Consider the following 19906-nt stretch of genomic DNA (forward strand, 5'->3'; position numbering starts at 1 on the left):
GTTGTGAATGTGGCTGTAAAGAAACCACGCGCTGCTCTTTGGTCCATCCATCGTTTATTAGTGCCAGACACATGAAACGGTTCTGAGATGCTCATCAGGACTCTGGCTGAACGTCCAGGTTTCAGCTGTTGCATCGGTCCGTATAGCAGCAGGTCCAACCGCGTCGAGAACAGTTCTCCAGCCGTGTGCAACCTTTTTCTCCATTATCTGCAAAGAGAAAAGCCATCAGAACCATCAGAACCAGACCCTAACCCTACGGCCAAGCTGATCCCTGCATTTGGACCTGGTTCTGCTAAATCACATTTTGGGCTGAATGATTTGAGACGCTTCTATTTGGGTCTGGAGGTGCCTCAGAGGAATGTCTGTTTTAGGGCCCTTTTTAAGTTAAGTAAGTCCCCAAATCACACGAGTTAAAACTATGATTCATAACTAACTAATGCTCTTTTAGTTTTTGAACAACTTTTTTTAGATTTGAATTTTCAATGAAATGTCAAAAAATAATAATCCTGAATAAGATTCAGGTCTTTCTCTGTCTCTCTCCGAGGTCGGTCGTGTCTTTTCTCTCTCTGCAGCTTGTCCCCCCCCCCCCCCCCCTCTCCTGCTTTGCTTTGCTATGTCTTGTCTTCTGAGCACTTTCTTCATATCAACCGAACTCTGAAAAACATGGATCTGGTAAGCTGCTCTCTCAATACTATTGATACATTTTTTTCGACGGGTAGGCAACAGAAGGGGGACCCGTCCGGTCCTGATTTGACTCATTTTGTGGGATACACCCTAAATTCCTGGAGGAAAACGGTGTGTCTTTCGACCTTGTCATTCCTGGACGTTTGAAATTTTCACATTGGATTAAGGATACTGGGATCTCTACTTATTGGTTTTTGTGGATTTTTGAAGTATCGGCAAATACAGCGGATGTCGGAGCCATTTGGCCTTGATCAGGCTGCCGGCTGCATGACGCGCTCACTATGGCTGTGAACGGATAAACCTGGCAGGTGAATGGAGCGAAGCCGAAAAGCTGCCTGTGTTGGAACGCAGACTGACTTTGGTGGTTGAACTCAAGGGGAGATGGGATAAAATCTGGAAGTGAAGCACAAAAAAGCCCAATAATTTGGAAAATTGGATTTATGTGGAGCCAACAAAAGACTTAAAGCTGACAGAAAAGGCAGTGCAGCTTGTCTCTTAACAAATAACATATCTGGATTCCCTCCCTATCAACTCCTGGATTGTTATAGCGTAGAGCTCAGAACTCTCCCCCGCTCCCTCCTCCCCCGCTGACACCTGAGGATGCTTCTCTGAACTGTGGGCCGGCTGATAACATCAAGGACAATGGCCTCTGGAGAGTGTTCACGGAGAAAAACACTTTCGCCCATACACACACGCATAACTGATACTCATAAAACTGATGAATTACGCACACGTGACAGGTCTATCTTCTGCATACATGTTGTCTTGTGTTTATTTGTGCTTTTGTGCTATGAAGGTTTTTTTGTGTCGGTTGTTTGTCTCTTTATAGGTGAGAGCATAAATAGGCAAACATCTCTCTTTTTTTTCTCCCTCCCCTCTTTCCCCCATGTTGTTGCTCTTCCTTCGACAGTTCAAGGGCAGCGCCTGGGGACCCTGTGTAAAGCGGGGTCTGGGGCAGTTTGGGGAACACACCTCACGGCTGCGCTTTTTAGCAGCAGCCGACTGGCTGTGTTCCTGGCAACGCAAGGCCTCAGTCAATCGTTCCCCCAAAATGTTTAAGTGTATGTGATGGACGGTTGTACTGGAACTGAATTTTCGATTGTAATGCAAATTGCAGTTGACTAATAAAATTGATTGTAGATACAGCCAGTACAGAAGTGCATCGTCTTCTACCAGATACAATAAAGTTCCAATAATTTGTACAATGAATACAAATATGAAAGACAAACCTATTATTATTAATTATTATTATTATTATTATTAAAAGAAAAGCAGATTTAGATAATATTTCATCCTGTCCCTTTCACATGTGGGCTTTGTGTATTTACTGTCTAACGCTTAAAGATAAAGAACGGGTCACTAATATAGTTTGTGTACCCTGGATTCCTGGTCTGGACCCTGGATTCCTGCCAGACCAGGAATCCAGGGTCCAGACCAGGAAGCAGAGCCGTAGTTTAACACACCTCTCTGCAGCTTCTGTACTGTTACCCATCCATTATCCTATTGAGACGGTGTCTTTCCCACGGCCAAAACTTAACAGATCAAAAACTTATCTAAAAGGAACAAATCATAAAAACCTAATAAAAATCAATACGGTTCACCTTGAACCTAAAAATAAAACAATTAAATGTGGTCTATTAAATATAAGGTCTCTCCCTCCAAAGACTTTGTTAGTTAACGAATTGATTTCTGATAAACAGATTGATTTGTTTTGTCTCACAGAAACCTGGCTACAAGAGGACTACGTTAGTATAAATGAGTCAACTCCCTCCAATTATTCAAATTTCCACATTCCCAGATCTGTGGGAAGAGGAGGAGGAGTGGCAACCATCTTTCAGTCTGATTTATTAATTAGTCCCAGGCCAATTAATAACTACAGTTCTTTTGAACATTTAACCCTCAGTTTCCCTCATCCAAACTGCAAAGCAATAAAACCTCTTCTGTTTGTTGTTTTGTATCGTCCACCAGGCCCTTACACTCAGTTTTTGGATGAGTTGTCAGATTTCTTATCTGATTTGGTGTTAAATACTGATAAGGCTATTATAGTGGGTGATTTTAACATCCATGTTGACACAGAATGTGATAACCTTAGTGTAGCCTTTAAAACTATCCTAGATTCAATTGGTTTTGCTCAAAATGTGCATAAACCGACGCACTCTTGGCTCCATACTTTAGACCTTGTGCTGACATATGGCATTGATTGTGAAGAATTAACAGTATTTCCTCACAACCCTGTCCTATCTGATCATTTTTTAATAACATTTGAGTTTAATCTAACTGAGTTCTCCACCCCCAAAAGAGGGTTCCATTATAGTAGATCTTTATCGGATAATGCTGTATCAAAACTTAAAGAGTCTGTCCCCTTTTTAATATCCTCCGTATTGCAGAAATGCCCTGTAGATGGCAGCAATGTTGTTTCTTCCAATTCACAAATAGATGTCTTTGTAAACGGTATGACTTCGTCATTGCGTTCTGCATTAGACAATGTAGCTCCCTTGAAAAAGAAGGGGATTATTCACAGGAAGCTGGCTCCTTGGTTTAATTCAGAGCTGCGTTCCTTGAAGCACAATGTTAGGAAATTGGAGAGAAAATGGCGCTCTACACACCAAGAGGAATCCTACTTAATCTGGAAGAACAGTCTATTGTTGTATAACAAGACCCTTCGCAGAGTTAGAGCAGCATATTTTTCATCATTAATTGAGGAGAATAAGAATAATCCTAGATTTCTCTTCAGTACAGTTGCCAAACTTACCCAGAGCCACAGCTCTGTTGATCCATCCATTCCCTTAGCTCTTAGCAGTAATGATTTTATGGGATTCTTCATAAATAAAATTGATTCCATTAAAAATAAAATAATTGGCATCCTCCCAAACATGATTACCTCATCCTCAGTAAGTGAGGCAGCATTGGAGGAATCCTTAGAACCTGCGCAGTGTCTGAACTGTTTAAAAGCAGTAGAGCTTTCTGAGCTATCTAAAATTTTAGCTTCATCTAAACCTTCTACCTGTATGTTAGACCCAATCCCAACCAAGTTGTTTAAGGAGGTATTCCCTCTGATCAGTGGTCCTATTTTAGACATGATTAATCTATCCTTGGTAAATGGATATGTACCACAGACTTTTAAAGTAGCTGTTATTAAACCTTTACTTAAGAAACCATCTCTTGATCAAGATGAGTTAGTAAATTACAGACCTATATCTAATCTTCTTTTCTTATCTGAAATTCTTGAGAAAGTAGTTGCTAATCAACTATGTGAACATTTACAAAGTAATGACCTACTTGAGGAGTTTCAGTCAGGCTTCAGAGCTCATCATAGCACTGAAACAGCTCTGGTGAAGGTCACTAATGATATTCTCATGGCCTCAGATAATGGACTTGTGTCTATACTTGTCCTGTTAGATCTCAGTGCTGCATTTGATACAGTTGATCACAATATTCTCCTACAAAGACTTGAGCATACTGTAGGGATTAAGGGAAAGCATTAGGTTGGTTTAAATCTTATCTGTCGGACAGATTCCAGTTTGTTCATGTTAATAATAAATCTTCCTCAAACTCTAGGGTCACCTGTGGAGTACCACAGGGTTCAGTCCTTGGACCAATTCTCTTTACTATATATATGCTTCCCATTGGCAAAATTATCAGACAGCATGGGATTAATTTCCACTGTTATGCTGATGACACTCAGCTATATTTATCCATAAATCCTGATGAATCCAATCAGTTACTTCGACTGCAGTCAAGTCTTGATGACATCAAAAGCTGGATGACTTTAAATTTCCTGCATTTAAATTCTGACAAGACAGAAGTTGTAATCTTTGGGCCAGAGTCTTCAAAAAATAAAGTTCTTAATCAATCCCTTAATCTGGATGGCATTAACTTGGCCTCTGGTAATAAAGTTAAAAATCTTGGTGTTGTTTTCGACCAAGACATGTCATTTAAATCTCATATTAAACAGGTTTCCAGAGTTTCCTTTTTCACCTCAAGAATATCGCCAAAATTAGAAACATTCTGTCCAGGAGTGATGCTGAAAAACTGGTCCATGCATTTGTTACTTCAAAGCTGGACTATTGTAATTCTTTACTATCAGGAAGTCCACAAAATGCAGTTCGAAGTCTTCAGCTGATTCAAAATGCTGCGGCAAGAGTTCTGATGAAAATCAACAAGAGGGATCATATTTCTCCTGTTTTAGCTTCCCTTCATTGGCTTCCTGTTAAATCAAGAATAGAATTTAAAATTCTCCTTCTAACGTATAAAACCCTTAATAATCAAGCTCCATCATATATCAGAGCTCTGATTACCCCGTATGTTCCTAACAGAGCACTTCGCTCTCAGACCGCAGGTCTGCTGGTGGTTCCTAGAGTCTCTAAAAGTAGAATGGGAGGCAGATCCTTTAGCTATCAGGCTCCTCTCCTGTGGAACCAACTCCCAGTTTTGGTCCGTGAGTCAGACACCCTATCTATTTTTAAGACTAATGTTAAAACTTTCCTTTTTGACAAAGCTTATAGTTAGAGTGGCTCATACCCTGAGCTATCTCTATAGTTGTGCTGTGATAGGCTTAGGCTGCTGGAGGACATCAGGGTCTAATTTTCTCACTCTACTGATTTCTACTGTTCTCCAGTTTTGCATTGTATTACATTGAAATGACTGTCGTCATTTCAGCTTTTAACTTTTGCTCTCTCTCTTTTTCTTCATAGTAGGTACACCTGATCTGGCGTTCTGTTAACTGTGACATCATCCAGAGAAGACAGCTCACCCGCTACTTCCATCTAATGTAGAACAGATTACTAGATCAATGTGTGCTTCTGTGCTTTTTTGTCTCTCTTGTTGTGTCTCTGTTCTGTCTTCTGTAACCCCCAGTCGGTCGAGGCAGATGACCGTTCATACTGAGCCCGGTTCTGCCGGAGGTCTTTCCTTCCCGTTAATGGGTGGTTTTTCTTCCCACTGTCGCTTCATGCTTGCTCAGTATGAGGGATTGCAGCAAAGCCATGCACAATGCAGATGACTCTTCCTGTAGCTCTACGCTTCCCCAGGAGTGAATGCTGCTTGTCGGGACTTTGATGCAATCAACTGGTTTCCTTATATAGGACATTTTTGACCAATCTGTATAATCTGACCCAATCTGTATAATATGATTGAACTTGACTTTGTAAAGTGCCTTGAGATGACATGTTTCATGATTTGGCGCTATATAAATAAAATTGAATTGAATTGAATTGAATATAGTGGTGGTGTAGAAAGCGGTTCTAATAGAAAAAAACTTGTTTTTCATGCTCAGCTGTTTCCTCCAGACTAACAGGAGCATTTCCTTCATCACTGCCGGCTTCAATTCAATTCAATTCAGTTTTATTTATATAGCGCTGGTTCATGAAACATGTCATCTCAAGGCACTTTACAAAGTCAAATTCAATCAGATTATACAGATTGGTCAAAAAGGGAACCAGTTGAATGCTTCAAATTCTCTCCAAGCAGCATTCACTCCTCCTGAAAGAGCGTAGAGCCACAGTGGACAGTCGTCTACATTGTTGATGGCTTTGCAGCAATCCCTCATACTGAGCATGCATGAAGTGACAGTGGAGAGGAAAACTCCCCTTTAACAGGAAGGAGAACCTCCAGCAGAACCAGAACCAGGCTCAATGTGACAATAAATCACATTTAGAAATAAGGCTGGGCCTTTATCGTATCGTTTCATTTTTAACTTGAAAATGTCCTTATTGTGATAATAATTTGGGTTTAAATTTGGATAAAATCCAACTAATGGTTTCTGAAAACCCTAAAACATCCAGTAATGTCTGGATTGTCATTTTTTTGTATTTTCTCCACTGTTGGTTCATTGAGAGCATCAATAAATATCAATAAATTCAAAAATATAATTAAGTGCAGTTACTGTGTGCAGTTTGCCAATAAATAAATCAGACTTCTTCATGTAACCAGAGTCCTGATGAAACCTATTTGGAATTTAGCTTTAAAGGGGAAGTTCAGTCAACAAGGAAAAATCAGTGGCTCATTAGCTATAACTACAACAAATACGTTTGTGGTTATTTAATGAATTTAGCGTTAATAAGAAAATAAAAGCATAAATTGTCATCTGGATCACTGTGTATGGGGGCGGCCATTACTGCCCAAATATGGGCAGCAATTGCCGCCTGACATCACATCCTGTGACGCTTTACCAGCTAAATCAATAGGAGCCGTTCTACACAGCTGCGATTAACAACAATTATTTCGGATTTCCAGAGGACTTCACCACTGAAATTCAGAGAGCTATTGCTGAAGCAACAATGATCACGTGCATGGCAGCTGGATGTAACAATACATCGGGTAAAAGTGGAAAAAACATTAGTTTTTTCCACTTTTCCCATTCATGATCCACCGGGTTCTTTTGTTGGAATACCTACCTGAAGAGAGAGGATTTGCCCTCTAACTTCTACAGACATTCTAACGTCGTCTGTAGCCAACATTTCAAAGAAGAATGTTTTGAACATGACATGAGAGCGAGACTTCTTGGTAGGTTTTTCTTTTTTATAATGTAGAATTTGCTGTAAATTTGATTACCTGACCAGAGGGGTGGAGGGATACGATACACTTAGAAAGAATGCTCACTGCTGTGAATAGTGTTGCACTGATACTGATACCAGTATGGGGCGGGGTTCTGATCCAGCACTAAAATGGTGGTATCGGTATCGGTGAGTACCAATAAATAGGCACCGATACCATTCTGATGTTTGTATGTCACTTGAACGCAGCCTTCTCTCTCCCGACACTCACTAGTTCTACTGGATTCACTTTGTATTCGTCGTTTTCCTGCTTTACAAAGGTAGCAGCTTGACAAAGCCATGATAGCAGTTATTTTACATCCAAGTAGCCTGCAGTTCTTCATATATACACACATCAATTTCAAACAGATGGTATCGGTATCGCCCAATACTGCACAGCCAGGTATCGGGGCCAAAAAATGGCGTCGGTGCAACACTAGCTGCGAAGCTCACTTATTTTATACGACGGTCTTATTTTTTCTAAAGTCACTTGTAAACTTCATGAGCTGTGGGTTGCAGTTTTTTTGGGGCTTGTTTCTGAAAGTGAAGTCGATTGTTTGGGCTCTAAACTAAGTGACGCTGAAATATCCCTCCGCCTCATAACGCTGCAGCTCATCCTGACAGCAGCTCATCCTGACAGCAGCTCATCCTGACAGCAGCTCATCCTGACAGCAGCTCACCCTGACAGCAGCTCACCCTGACAGCAGCTCATCCTGACAGCAGCTCATCCTGACAGCAGCAGAGTAAACTCAGAAGGAGCCGCTCTGCCTGTATTTTCTTCAGTTTATGCTGCAATAACTGATGATAACTGCTGAAAGTAGATCAGGCGGTGCAGATCACCATTTAGAGCAGAGATTGGTTCTAAAGATGAGTTTTATATTCATCTTATAACATTGCAGAACCGAACCTATAAACCGTATTTTAATGCTTATTTGTTGTCTTTTTATGTCCCTAAAATGTAAAATTAGTATTACTTTAAATTTAATTGCTTAATACCATGTCTATCTTTAAGGGGTTTAAAAAAATATTTCAGCATGAAAACGGATATTTATTTATTAAGGGGACAGATAGGGCATTGGGACTTGCTCTACAGCTGATCCCGCACAGTGACGTCACAAACAGGGAGGAGGCAGAACTGTTCCTGACCAAGATGGCCGCCCCCATAAAAGGGCCTTCAAATGAAAATGACTCTTAATTAAAAAAGCTTATTATTTATTGAACAGTATGTAATAATTTTATATTTAAAGTACTTTCAGCAGTTTGAATTTTGATTTTGACCGGACTTCTCCTTTAATATTGTCATGGTGTGGTTTGGTCTGGCTGTTTCCAGCACCTTCAGAACAAACTCTTAATGATGTTAACAAACTCTTCAGAAGACAGAACCCCCCTAAAGCTGCTGAAACCAGACTCTGTCTCTCCATCCACCCTGAAGCACTGCGACTGATCAGCTGTCTCCAGAACCAGAACCAGAACAGGCTGCGCTCCATCAGGACCAGAACCAGAACAGGCTGCGCTCCATCAGGACCAGAACAGGCTGCGCTCCATCAGGACCAGAACCAGAACAGGCTGCGCTCCATCAGGACCAGAACAGGCTGCGCTCCATCAGAACCAGAACAGGCTGCGCTCCATCAGAACCAGGACCAGAACCAGAACAGGCTGCGCTCCATCAGAACCAGAACCAGAACAGGCTGCGCTCCATCAGAACCAGAACAGGCTGCGCTCCATCAGAACCAGAACCAGAACAGGCTGCGCTCCATCAGGACCAGAACAGGCTGTGCTCCATCAGAACCAGAACCACAACAGGCTGTGCTCCATCAGAACCAGAACAGGCTGCGCTCCATCAGAACCAGAACCAGAACAGGCTGTGCTCCATCAGAACCAGAACAGGCTGCGCTCCATCAGAACCAGAACCAGAACAGGCTGCGCTCCATCAGAACCAGAACAGGCTGCGCTCCATCAGGACCAGAACCAGAACAGGCTGTGCTCCATCAGAACCAGAACCAGAACAGGCTGCGCTCCATCAGGACCAGAACAGGCTGCAGTCCATCAGGACCAGAACCAGAACAGGCTGCGCTCCATCAGAACCAGAACCAGAACAGGCTGCGCTCCATCAGGACCAGAACCAGAACAGGCTGCGCTCCATCAGAACCAGAACCTCACGCCACAACAACAGTTTTTCCATCTGCTACCAGCCTTATGAACAAGACCAAGAGCCGCCTGTGACCTTTGACCCTGCCTCTCTCCCCGATTCAGGACTTACAAGCTTCTGCGTTACATTAACGCACAGTTTACTGAGTGTATAGAGCTTCTGTATACCAAGCCGGGCCAGAACCGTTTTTATTTTATTGTATTTTTTGTCTGCACCATCAATACCACGTCAAATTCCTTGTAAGTGCAAACCTACTTGCCGATTAAACTTGATTCTGATTCTGATTCTCCACTCCCTCAGCAATCAGTCAGAACTCACTCCACCTGCCAGCCTCTCTACAAAAGCCTCCCTCAGTCTTCTCTTCAGTCCTCACTTCCACCACGCCTGTCATGTCCGGTACTCTCGTTGCTGCACTGCTGGATGTCCTGCTAACCCAGTGCTCAGACCCCGGCACCTTCTAGAACTCTCTCTGTTTCACTGTTGGATCTACTGCAGCCCCTTCGTTCTATGGACTCTCTCTCCGCTGCTGTCCTGGTCGTTCTGCAGCCCCACGTCCAAAGAACCTTCTCTGCTGCACCTCCGGCTCCTCAGCAGTCCCGGCACCTTCTAGAACTCTCCTCGTGGTTCTGCTCGGATTCCTATCCGGCGTTCTCCAGTTTCCTCCGGTCAGCCTGCTCCTGCACTCATCAACTCCAGTCCGGTAACTGACTCTGGTTTCACCATCCACAACTCATTCCTTGCAATGAACTCTAAAAAAATGAGCTCTGTGTGTGCTCTGTCTGGGTTCATGAAGAAAAATGTTAAATTTAGAATATTTTTAGGGACAGTGTTGGTGTTTATGGGGCTTTAACTGACAGAGAGCCACACAGTAAAGCTGTAAATACTCTCAGGACGTGTGACCTTCCTGGTTCTGTGTCTTCTGACTCTGAGGGCTACATGGCTAATAATCCCAGGCAGAGGTCAACGCCTTTCTTACCCGCTTCATCCTCACCTTTCAAACTGCTCATGTAGAAAAAGCTGCCATGTTTGCATATTTAGCAGCGTCTGTTCGGAGACATTTCTCTTTAATTCCAGCTTTCTCCGCCAACGAGAGCTCTGACATCACGTCAGGGTGTGAAATTAAAGCTGGAGGTGGTAGCAGCGCAGCAACGTGACCCAATCTGGTGTCACACTGAACAGAACCCAATAAAGAGAGAACAACGGCCCTGTGGCCCAAATATCAGACCGGCCAATTAGCCGTTCTGGGCCTGAACAGAGTTACCAACAATTTAAAGTAATGACAAACCAAAGCAGTGTAAAGTTAGATCTAAAGCCACAGAGAAGGAACTTTATCAGAAAGGCCAGATAAAAGTAGAAATAAGTACCAGAGTAAGTATTGCACAGTTACTGGTAATGTGGCAGTCAGGTGAGACGATGAAATATTAAACAGCAGCCGTTACAATATGAGCCAATCAGCAACATGCTGATGGTACAGCAGCCACTCAGGCGTGTGGAAGTGAACATCAGCGCCTGAGACGGTGTCAAGCGTTCCTGATGGGATCAGAACCATCAACCATCATCATGATGGATTCAGTGGAGCAGCAGAGGTTCTGAAGTCCAGCAGCAGCGGGAGGAAGGAGCTGTGGAAGCTGCTCAGAGCATCTGGGATGCAGCCGTCTGTCCCTGAAGGAGCTCTGCAGCAGCTCCCAGGACTGAACCGGACCTCCTCATGAGTTTATCCACCGACGGGTCAGAGCAGAATCTACCTGCTGAGGAGGCTGAGGTCTCCTGGCCTGCAGGGGGACCCTAACCCTAACCCCCCCCCACTCTGCACAGTGGCAGACTGCTCTGCTGCTAGACTGTAGAGCCAGGACCGCCTCCTGCATTTTCTATTGCTGTAGATTTGCTCTTTCTGTGGTCTCTCGTTCTTATTTTCTGTTTTTAGATATTTTTACCCCATATCTGCCTCTCACCTGCTGCCCAGCATCTGAACTTCCCTGTGAGGGACAATAAAGGACATTTGTGAGCTGCTCTGGGTGATCTGGGACTCCCTGAGCTTTCCTGCAGCTTTAGGACCAAAGGAGAAGATGCTTGAAGGAAGGCAGACAGAGGTCTGGGTACGAAGCTCCAGGCAGGAGGACCTCTGCAGGTCCAGGTGTGTGGAGGACTCACCTCTGGTGTAACAGGCCTGCTGGACCTTCCCCGTACACTGCAGCAGGTCGTCTACCAGCAGGAAATCTTTCCCATAGCAGCTGATGTGAAATGTTTGAGCTGCAGAAAAAACAGACAGTTTAGAAGAAACCTAAGAGCTGCTGAGGACACAGCTGGACCCGGAACCGCTGAGGGAGTTTGGACTTTACAGCTAGTGTCTGTGTTTCACCACTACAGGCCTTATGGAACATGGAAGACCCCCCCCCCCCAGCTGCTGTTCATGTTCACCCAACCCTAACAGCTGACTTTATCACCTGAGGGCCCCTGACCCCCCCCGAGTCCCTGAGGTCACCTGTTAACCAACAGCCAATCAGAATGAGCTGCAGCACACCTGCTCGTTACAGAAGCACCAGGGGTCCGTTCTTCGTACGTCGCTAACTCAGTTAGCAGGATTTGATTGTTGACGATTTGGCATGATCTTGGATCGTTTGGTCCTTCGAAAGACTTCCTGCACTTGTTGTCATAGCAACATGTGCGCCAGCTTAAGCCTGCTCCAGAGCAGGCTTATTTCATGTAAACAGGATTAGATGGCAGGTTTATAAGCGGAGGAGATGGGAAGTCTGCCGTAGCCGTGTCCATTTTTACGACAGCAACCTGTTGCGGAAGGTGCAAGAATAATTTGCAGAGTTTTTTCGAATTAATCGCGTATTGCGCAATAGAGAGGATCCTTTAGCGCAGCACGACAGTGTAATTGTAGAGAGATTTTTCTTGGTGGCTGTCATAAACAGACAAACACATCATATAACAGTGGCTTTTAAAGAGGAAAAAGTGGTGTTAGAGCCATAAATAGAAAATATTTAAGTTATTTGTATGATGGTTTGCTTTTTATTTTTATCATATTCAGTAAGAAGATTTGTTCAGGCCATTTTATTGTGAAGTTTAGTTTTACTTTGAAAGGCTTGCTTCCTGTCGAGCCGTATATTGTATTAGAAAAAACTATGGTTGGATTATCTAGACACGGAGCAATATAGTTTTACCGTGTAAACTGTGGATGACTTGGAAAAGGAAGATTTTCATTTTTTATGGATAAAGATTTTTTTTGTTAAAATTCCCAGTTTGCACGTGTTCTTTACTTCCCGTGTCTAAAGAATTACACTGAAATTTGGATCTCTTGACATAACAAGTGCCTTTTTAAAATAAAGCGTAATAATTAAAGGCTACCATTTTGTAGAATATTCTTGTATTTCACTTTCACTTGTCCCCATGTTCTGGTGGGTCCCGTGGAGGCTCTGACATAAAAGAACAAAGTTAATATGAAATTATTAAAATGCAAAAATTCATACTGTAGAATGTGATAGAAACATCTACCATGGACAGTATTTACGCATTAATTTGTCTGCTGCTTTTTGCCAGCCCTCTCTCCTGGCTTTAACAGATTTTTAGGTGTTTTAATTAATAACTTAAATTCGGCATAACCTTTAAGCTCGTGTTCTGCTGGGAGAAAAACTGTGGGCGTTCTTTGCTGAGCAGCCAATAGCAGCGCTGCTGATCAATGTTTCTACTATCGATACATTTCCCCTTTTAAACAAACGCATGAACGCGCAGTTATCTCAGATAACTCAATCCAGCCATACTAATCATAAACAACAGGTGTGTTGGAAGAACCCAATTAGCCAGATCATGATTAGCCGGATGAAATCATCTTGGATGTCTCATTTGATCTTGGATGTTTTAAGCAACGTACGAAGAACGGACCCCAGGTGTTCCTGCAAACAGGTAAACTGATGCGTCGACAACATTTTAGCTTTTCTGTCTATTGAATGTTTCAGATCATCAAACACTAAACATGTTAACAGCAGATAAAGAGAACTCAGATTTCATTAATTAGGGGAGAAAGCTCCACATGAACCTCCAGGGAAAAGGTGAATTATGATTAAATGACATTTGTTTATAGAGCTGAGGCTAATTTAAGAAGCCTAGGCCTCCAGAGATAAGGAGGTAAACAGAACCTCTGACGGCTCAAAGAGCTGAAAAAGCAACACAGCATCAGAAATAGTAGAACAACAAATCTCTGAGCTTAACTCTGTCTGCTGGAAAGGTTTACTCCGGCCTCCTGAGGCCTCAGGGCTCCAGGAGAACCAGAGGGAGAACCGTGATCCACACATGGAGAGAACAGTGGAGAAACTGGCCCTAGACCACCTGCAGCTCTGCAGGAACCGCGGAGCCAGAACCACTGCTGACCCAAAAGAACACAGAGGCCCGCCTCGCAGATATCTAACATCTTCTGATGATCTTGAGACTTCCTGAGGACTGATGAGACTAAATGGGTCCTTAGGGGGAGCAGTGGGACCCGTTCTGGTCCAGAACAGCATTTCAGGAACACAATCATCTCCAGTTATCACACATTTCATAGCAGCGGTTCTGCAGAGGGTGGAACTACGAATTATTAGGGTAAGGGGGGGGGGTTTGGATCTTTCTCCCTTCAGTGAATTAAACCAACATTTTAACCTGCTTTCTGTTTTTACTCAGGTTCTCTTTGCAGACGCGTCTCTGTGGGACTCTGTAGGGGTGTGAATACTTTCAGCCTTGGATCAGAACCTTTGTACTCCTCCTCCGTGAACAGCTTGGTGGTGGCGCTACCGTAAGCGGAGCCAAATAAGCAACTGATAGCGTTAGCTAACAATTATAGCTAACAATTATAGCTAACAATTATGTTAGCGTCCCGCTAACATAATTTCCTAACAAGCGAAGCAGCATCTGCTGAAGCTCCTGCAGGTTCCTGCCAGCCGGAGTAACCAGAACTGGACCTTCATTAAAGCAGATCACATGACGGTCCATTTACAGAACCGGGCCTCAGAACTTACTTTCCTGTTTTCTAACAGACTTCAGGAAGGAAGCATGTAACTCTGCAAAGATTCAGTTACAGTTTCAGCAGAACATCCAGGGTCCAGAACTAACCACGGTTTGGGTCTGAACACTTCCTGGAACCCGTAGTTCTGTGTTGGTTCTGATGATGCTGACAGCGCTGGTTGTGCACAGTTCTAGTCAAATAACGGTGGTTCTGATGTGGGTGCAGAGGTTTTCTTACCGGAGCAGAGCGGCAGCAGCAGAAGCAGCAGCAGACACACCTTCATGGTTCTGGTTCTTTGGGTCCAAAAGGCTGACGAAGAGCAAACTGGGCTCTGGGCAGCCAGAAAGCCAAATATTTATCCTCTGCTGGAGAGAGATTAAGATCAGAGAACAAACTGTCCTGAACCCGTGAACTCTGGGTCACAAACAACATCAGAGGCGTGTTTGTTTGTTTTTGCTGAGTCAGGATTCAGTTGGCCAAATTTCTGCTGAGTCAGGGTTCTCTTTGGGTCTAAGGTTCTAATGAGTCACTCTGGAAACCTGTTTAATATGGGATTTAAAACAACACCAAGATTTTTAACTTTATTACCAGAGGCCAAGTTAATGCCATCCAGATTAAGTGATTGATTAAGAAGTTTATTTTTTGAGGACTCTGGTCCAAAGATTACAACTTCTGTCTTGTCAGAATTTAGATGCAGGAAATTTAAAGTCATCCAGCTTTTGATGTCATCAAGACATGACTGCAGTCGAAGTAATTGATTGGATTCATCAGGATTTATGGATAAATATAGCTGAGTGTCATCAGCATAACAGTGGAAATTAATCCCATGCTGTCTGATAATTTAGATTAGATTAGATTAAACTTTATTGTCATTACACAGGTACAGGTACAAGGCAACGAAATGCAGTTTAGGTCTAACCAGAAGTGCAATAGCAGCAAGTGTATGAAGGCAGATTTGTGTCTTTATTATTCAATCAAAAAAAAGGTTGCTTCAATCAAAAAATATATTTTCAATTAAAAAAAAATTCACTTCAATTAAAAAAAAACTTTTCAATCAAAGAAAAAAAGTATTTGAATCCAAAAATATATTTGAGACTCAAAAAAATACATTTGAACACTGATTTTCTTTGATTGAAAATGTTTTCTTTGATAGAAGTCCGTTTTTTTTTTGTTTGAAGCAATGTTTTTAATTGAAGTAGCATTGTTTTTTGATTGGACCATATAATGGGTAGGACATTTGTGTCTTTATCATTCAATCAAAAAATAAGTTGCTTCAAACAAACAAACAAGGGAATCAATAAAAAAAGTCACTTCAATCAAAAGATAAACGTTTTCAATCATAGAAAATAGTTTTGAATGCAAATAAAATATTTGAGACTCCAAAAATTGCATTTGAACACTTTTTTTTAATTGAAAATGTTTTCTTTGATTGAAGTAATCTTTTTTTGCGTTTGGGGTATACATGGGTAGGACATTTGTGTCTTAATCATTCAATTCCAAAAAAGTTTTTTCAATCAAAAAAAATATTTTCAATTAAAAAAATACATAAATTAAATGCAAAAAAAAATTACCCATCAATAAAAAGGTATTGAAGAAAATGTGTTTTTTCGTTGTTGTTTTTTTTTTTTTTGAAGAAAAAAAATTTGAAGTTCAACATTTTTTGATTAAATAACTTTTTTTTTGAAGAGAAAAAAGTTTTAAAGTTCAATTTTTTTTTGATTGAATCTTTTTTTTTTTAAAGTGAAAAAAGTTTTGAAGTTCAGATTTTTTCGTTTGAATCACTTTTTTTTTTGAAGCTCAAAAAGTTTTGAAGTTTAAATTTTTTCGATTGAATCATTTTGGAACAAACGTACCGTGGTGGGCGGGTGCTTCTCTATTGGTCAGACATGTTTGATTGACAAGTGTCTACACCAACGACGTCTTTCTGACAAAGAAGTCTTGTTCGGCACTCCCCAGGCCAGACAGCTTTTTACCAGCAAGAGGGAACAGCGGTGAAGTTGTCGGTAAGTAGATAAAACAGGTTGAAAATAATTGGTGTCATGTTGTTAGCCTATTCTGTTGATATTTACAATAAATTGTACGCTTACTAACTTTGTTCACGTTGAGGAATGTTTGTAATGGTGTGAGGTTAGATGTCTAAATATTTTCAGACAGGCAAGCAAAGTGGGCGAACCTATGGCCCCCACGCAGCAGCTTGCTATGTGCTAGCTAGAGCTACTGTGTTGAGTAGCCACAGCGCTGCCTGTTTAGTAGATGCTTTTATCTTGAGAGCGGGATAGGTTGCTTAAGCTGCTGTTAGTCGAGGTGCATGCGTCCCTCTCCCCCCTCCCCCCATACATTTACCGCTGGGTCCGGTGTCGGCCATGTGCCATGTACTGTGCAGGGTATGGCAGGCCGTTTTAACATTTATTAGCTTGACTGAATATGAATTTCAGACATCTCAAATACCGAATAAGATTTTTGCACTTAAAATAATAGTTCATCTACATCATCTTATTTCAAGTGCAGAATAGCTAATAACCTTCTTTTAGGGGTAAGAATACTCATTCCATTGGCAAATAGTCTTATTTAGCTGCTCAAATCAAGGAAGAATACACTGATTTCAAGAAAGTTTTACTCACTTTTAGTTCCCTTTTTGCAGTGCTAAAGTCTTGACTTAATGTGTATTTCAGATATCTCCAACAGAATTCTTGCTATCTAAAGTGGAAACTTTAGATATCTTAAATATAATTATTTATAGTAGAAATTACATCACTTTTCCCATTTATGTGTAGTGGGATTTTACTTTCGGATATCTAAAATAACTTTCTTCCTATCTAAAATAAACTTTCTGGATGTCTGAAAACTAATCCTGGATCTCCATAATCCATTTTTTACCGGTCATAGTTTTTATTTCAGATATCAAAAATCAATGATCAAAAGTTTTGAAACCAATATGTAAGACATCCAACTTTGTAAATTCCGCTTTCTGTCCGTCAATTTGTGTTGGTAGTAATTGACAGAATTGCAAGAAAAGGGCATGAAACTGAGCGAGCCCTTAGCCAGGGAATGTGTAGCGACAGAGAGCGACGTTCAATAGAAAGTTGTGTAAGAAACCTTCACAGAATTGAACATTTATTGTCTACAGAAACCTACAATGAACAGTAAAGCAGTTTGACTGAGGTCTTTTGAGTTGGAGGATTTTTCACCCTCCTCATCCCCGGCGGTGTAGGAAGGTTTTTGTGGAGCCAAGCAGGCCAGACTCTGATCAATTTGACCTGCTGGCTCAAGGCCCTGACTCAGTGAAGCCACAACCTGGCACTGCAGAGTCAAATGGTGGACAGAATTGGTCCTGTTATATATTATCATATATCAGAATCAACATATATTTTCTGCTTTGTAACCCAGGCGGGATCACCGGCAGCTTTGTGCATCATGATTAATTTGTAATGTGGACACGTCAGCCCCAGATCACCCTCTCTGTATCGTCTCAAACAGCAGGCAGATACCGCAGATCGCCCATGTCCTATGTCCAACCTAGAATCAACATCACAGTCTCTCAGCAGCCCCTTGCCGGCCGCCTCAAGACACTAACTGCAGAACAATTGATTGCTTTCACATACACTCCCCAACAACACATAAAAAGTTGGTAAATTTGTTTTTTGAAGATAAAAAAGGTCGCTAGAGAGTTTGAAAAGTGCAATAGTGCTCTCTATGGAGGCACAAGAAGATGCTCTATTTTTTTGTTTTGTTTTTTAAGACTGAGCTGGCTTTTATAGTCCTGAGCAGCCAGGGGACCAATGTCACACACTCAGAATTACGTTGCACGTGCAGAAACTAATGTTAATTTGAAATTCAATGCAAGAAGTTTGACCCTAGGAAGGCGCCATACTGAGTTTTGGACACAAAAGCCGGATTTCAACAAATATGCATTATAATTTTTCAAAAATAATGACCAGGATATGTAGATAGTACTATAAAACAACCATGTTAAGAGTTTATTGACAACAAACAGCTGATTTGGGGAAGAGTTACACTTTAACAGAATTTAGCAACCTAGACACCAGGCTTTTCCATATTTGTTAAGCCTCCTATCTGGGATACCCTCCAGGTTGATATCAGTAGCTCTTTAAATTCTATTGTTGAGTTATTGTGCTCTGAATTGCTTTTTACAGAAAATTATCAAATGAAACAATATAGTGACCTTGAGTGTTTTTCCAGCAATGAATATATAACTTTGTCTTTTTGAAGATTGATAATGTTGATTTTTAGCACTAGGTGATAACGTGTTTCAAATATTTGCTGATATACTAATTCAATTATTCATAATTTCAGCAAAAAATGTTGAAACCATTGATTTATTTGTAATACGGGTTTTCTGATCATTATCGTATATTGTCTCCAGGTAGGGGGTTGTATCCTTATTTTAAGTACTAATTTTATTTTGTGTTGTTTCAACTTTCTAGATGGGGCTTTGTGATACTTGGTGCCATCGAAGGATACCCGTGTGGGATTACCTCAGCTGCAGCATAAACAATAGGGCAACAACAGTACTCTGTCAGTTTTTGAAAGCAACATCTTACTATGGACTACCATCAAGAGTCAGATCAGACCATGGGGATGAAAACATGCTGCTTGCTTTATGCATGCATCTAGTTCAAGGGCTGGAACACAGAGGCTTCATAACAGGAGAATCAGTTCATAATCAGCGCCAGAATGGACCCTTGGGTTCCCCAAGGGTCCATTCTGGGTCCCCTCCTCTTCAATATCTACATGCTCCCTCTAGCCCAGATAATAAAAAATAACAACATCAGCTACCATAACATCAGCTACCATAACTATGCAGACGACACACAGCTCTACATCACTATGTCACCAGGTGACTATGGACCAGTTCAGGCACTGAGTAAATGCCTAGAAGAAATCAATACGTGGATGTGCCAAAATTTTCTCCAATTGAATAAAAACAAAACTGAAGTAATAATATTTGGACCAATAGAGGAAAGGTCAAAAGTTAGCACACAGCTTCAGTCGCTTCAGCTAAAAACCACAAATCAGGCCCGAAACCTGGGTGTAGTGATGGACTCAGACCTGAACCTTCAAAAGCATCTAAAGACAGTTACAAGGTCGGCTTTCTACCACCTGAAGAACATTTCTAGGATTAAAGGACTAATGACTCAGAAGGATCTAGAAAAACTAATCCATGCGTTTATATTTAGTAGAACTGATTACTGCAACGGTGTTTTCACAGGTCTGCCTAAAAAGTGGATCAGACAGCTGCAGCTGATCCAGAACGCTGCTGCACGCGTCCTCACTAAGACTAAGAAAGTAGAGCACATCACCCCAGTTCTAAAGTCCTTACACTGGCTCCCTGTATCTCAGAGAATAGACTTTAAAATACTTCTGTTAGTCTATAAATCCTTAAATGGCTTAGCTCCTAAATACATCACAGACTTGTTATCAGCGTATAAACCATCCAGACCACTCAGGTCTTCTGACTCCAGCCTGCTCTGCATACCTAGAACCAGAACCAAACATGGAGAAGCAGCTTTTAGTTCCTATGCTCCAATTATCTGGAAC

General features: G+C 41.7%; 1 protein-coding gene across 1 annotated transcript; it reads right to left on the reverse strand.

Annotated features, from left to right (window-relative positions):
• Nucleotides 1-35: 35 nt before the first annotated feature.
• On the reverse strand, nucleotides 36-14720 carry wu:fj16a03 (uncharacterized protein LOC335475 homolog). The gene is made up of 3 exons (XM_036126542.1): nucleotides 14585-14720; nucleotides 11518-11616; nucleotides 36-207 (listed from the first exon to the last, which is right to left on the reverse strand). The coding sequence occupies exons 1-3, from the start codon at nucleotides 14628-14630 to the stop codon at nucleotides 122-124; spliced, it is 231 nt and encodes a 76-aa protein (XP_035982435.1). The 5' UTR covers nucleotides 14631-14720; the 3' UTR covers nucleotides 36-121.
• Between the last annotated feature and the right edge of the window lie 5186 nt (nucleotides 14721-19906).

This window comes from Fundulus heteroclitus, chromosome 22 (assembly GCF_011125445.2).
Source record: "Fundulus heteroclitus isolate FHET01 chromosome 22, MU-UCD_Fhet_4.1, whole genome shotgun sequence".
NCBI classification, from domain to species: Eukaryota; Metazoa; Chordata; class Actinopteri; order Cyprinodontiformes; family Fundulidae; genus Fundulus; species Fundulus heteroclitus.

Bases quoted from the DNA above. Each gene is read 5' to 3' on its own strand.
- wu:fj16a03 (XM_036126542.1), bottom strand. From the start codon at position 14,630: ATGAAGGTGTGTCTGCTGCTGCTTCTGCTGCTGCCGCTCTGCTCCG. The intron at 11,617-14,584 runs GTAAGAAAACCT...TTTTTTCTGCAG, and splicing joins GCTGCTGCCGCTCTGCTCCG to CTCAAACATTTCACATCAGC. The intron at 208-11,517 runs GTGAGTCCTCCA...TTCTCTTTGCAG, and splicing joins GCAGGCCTGTTACACCAGAG to ATAATGGAGAAAAAGGTTGC.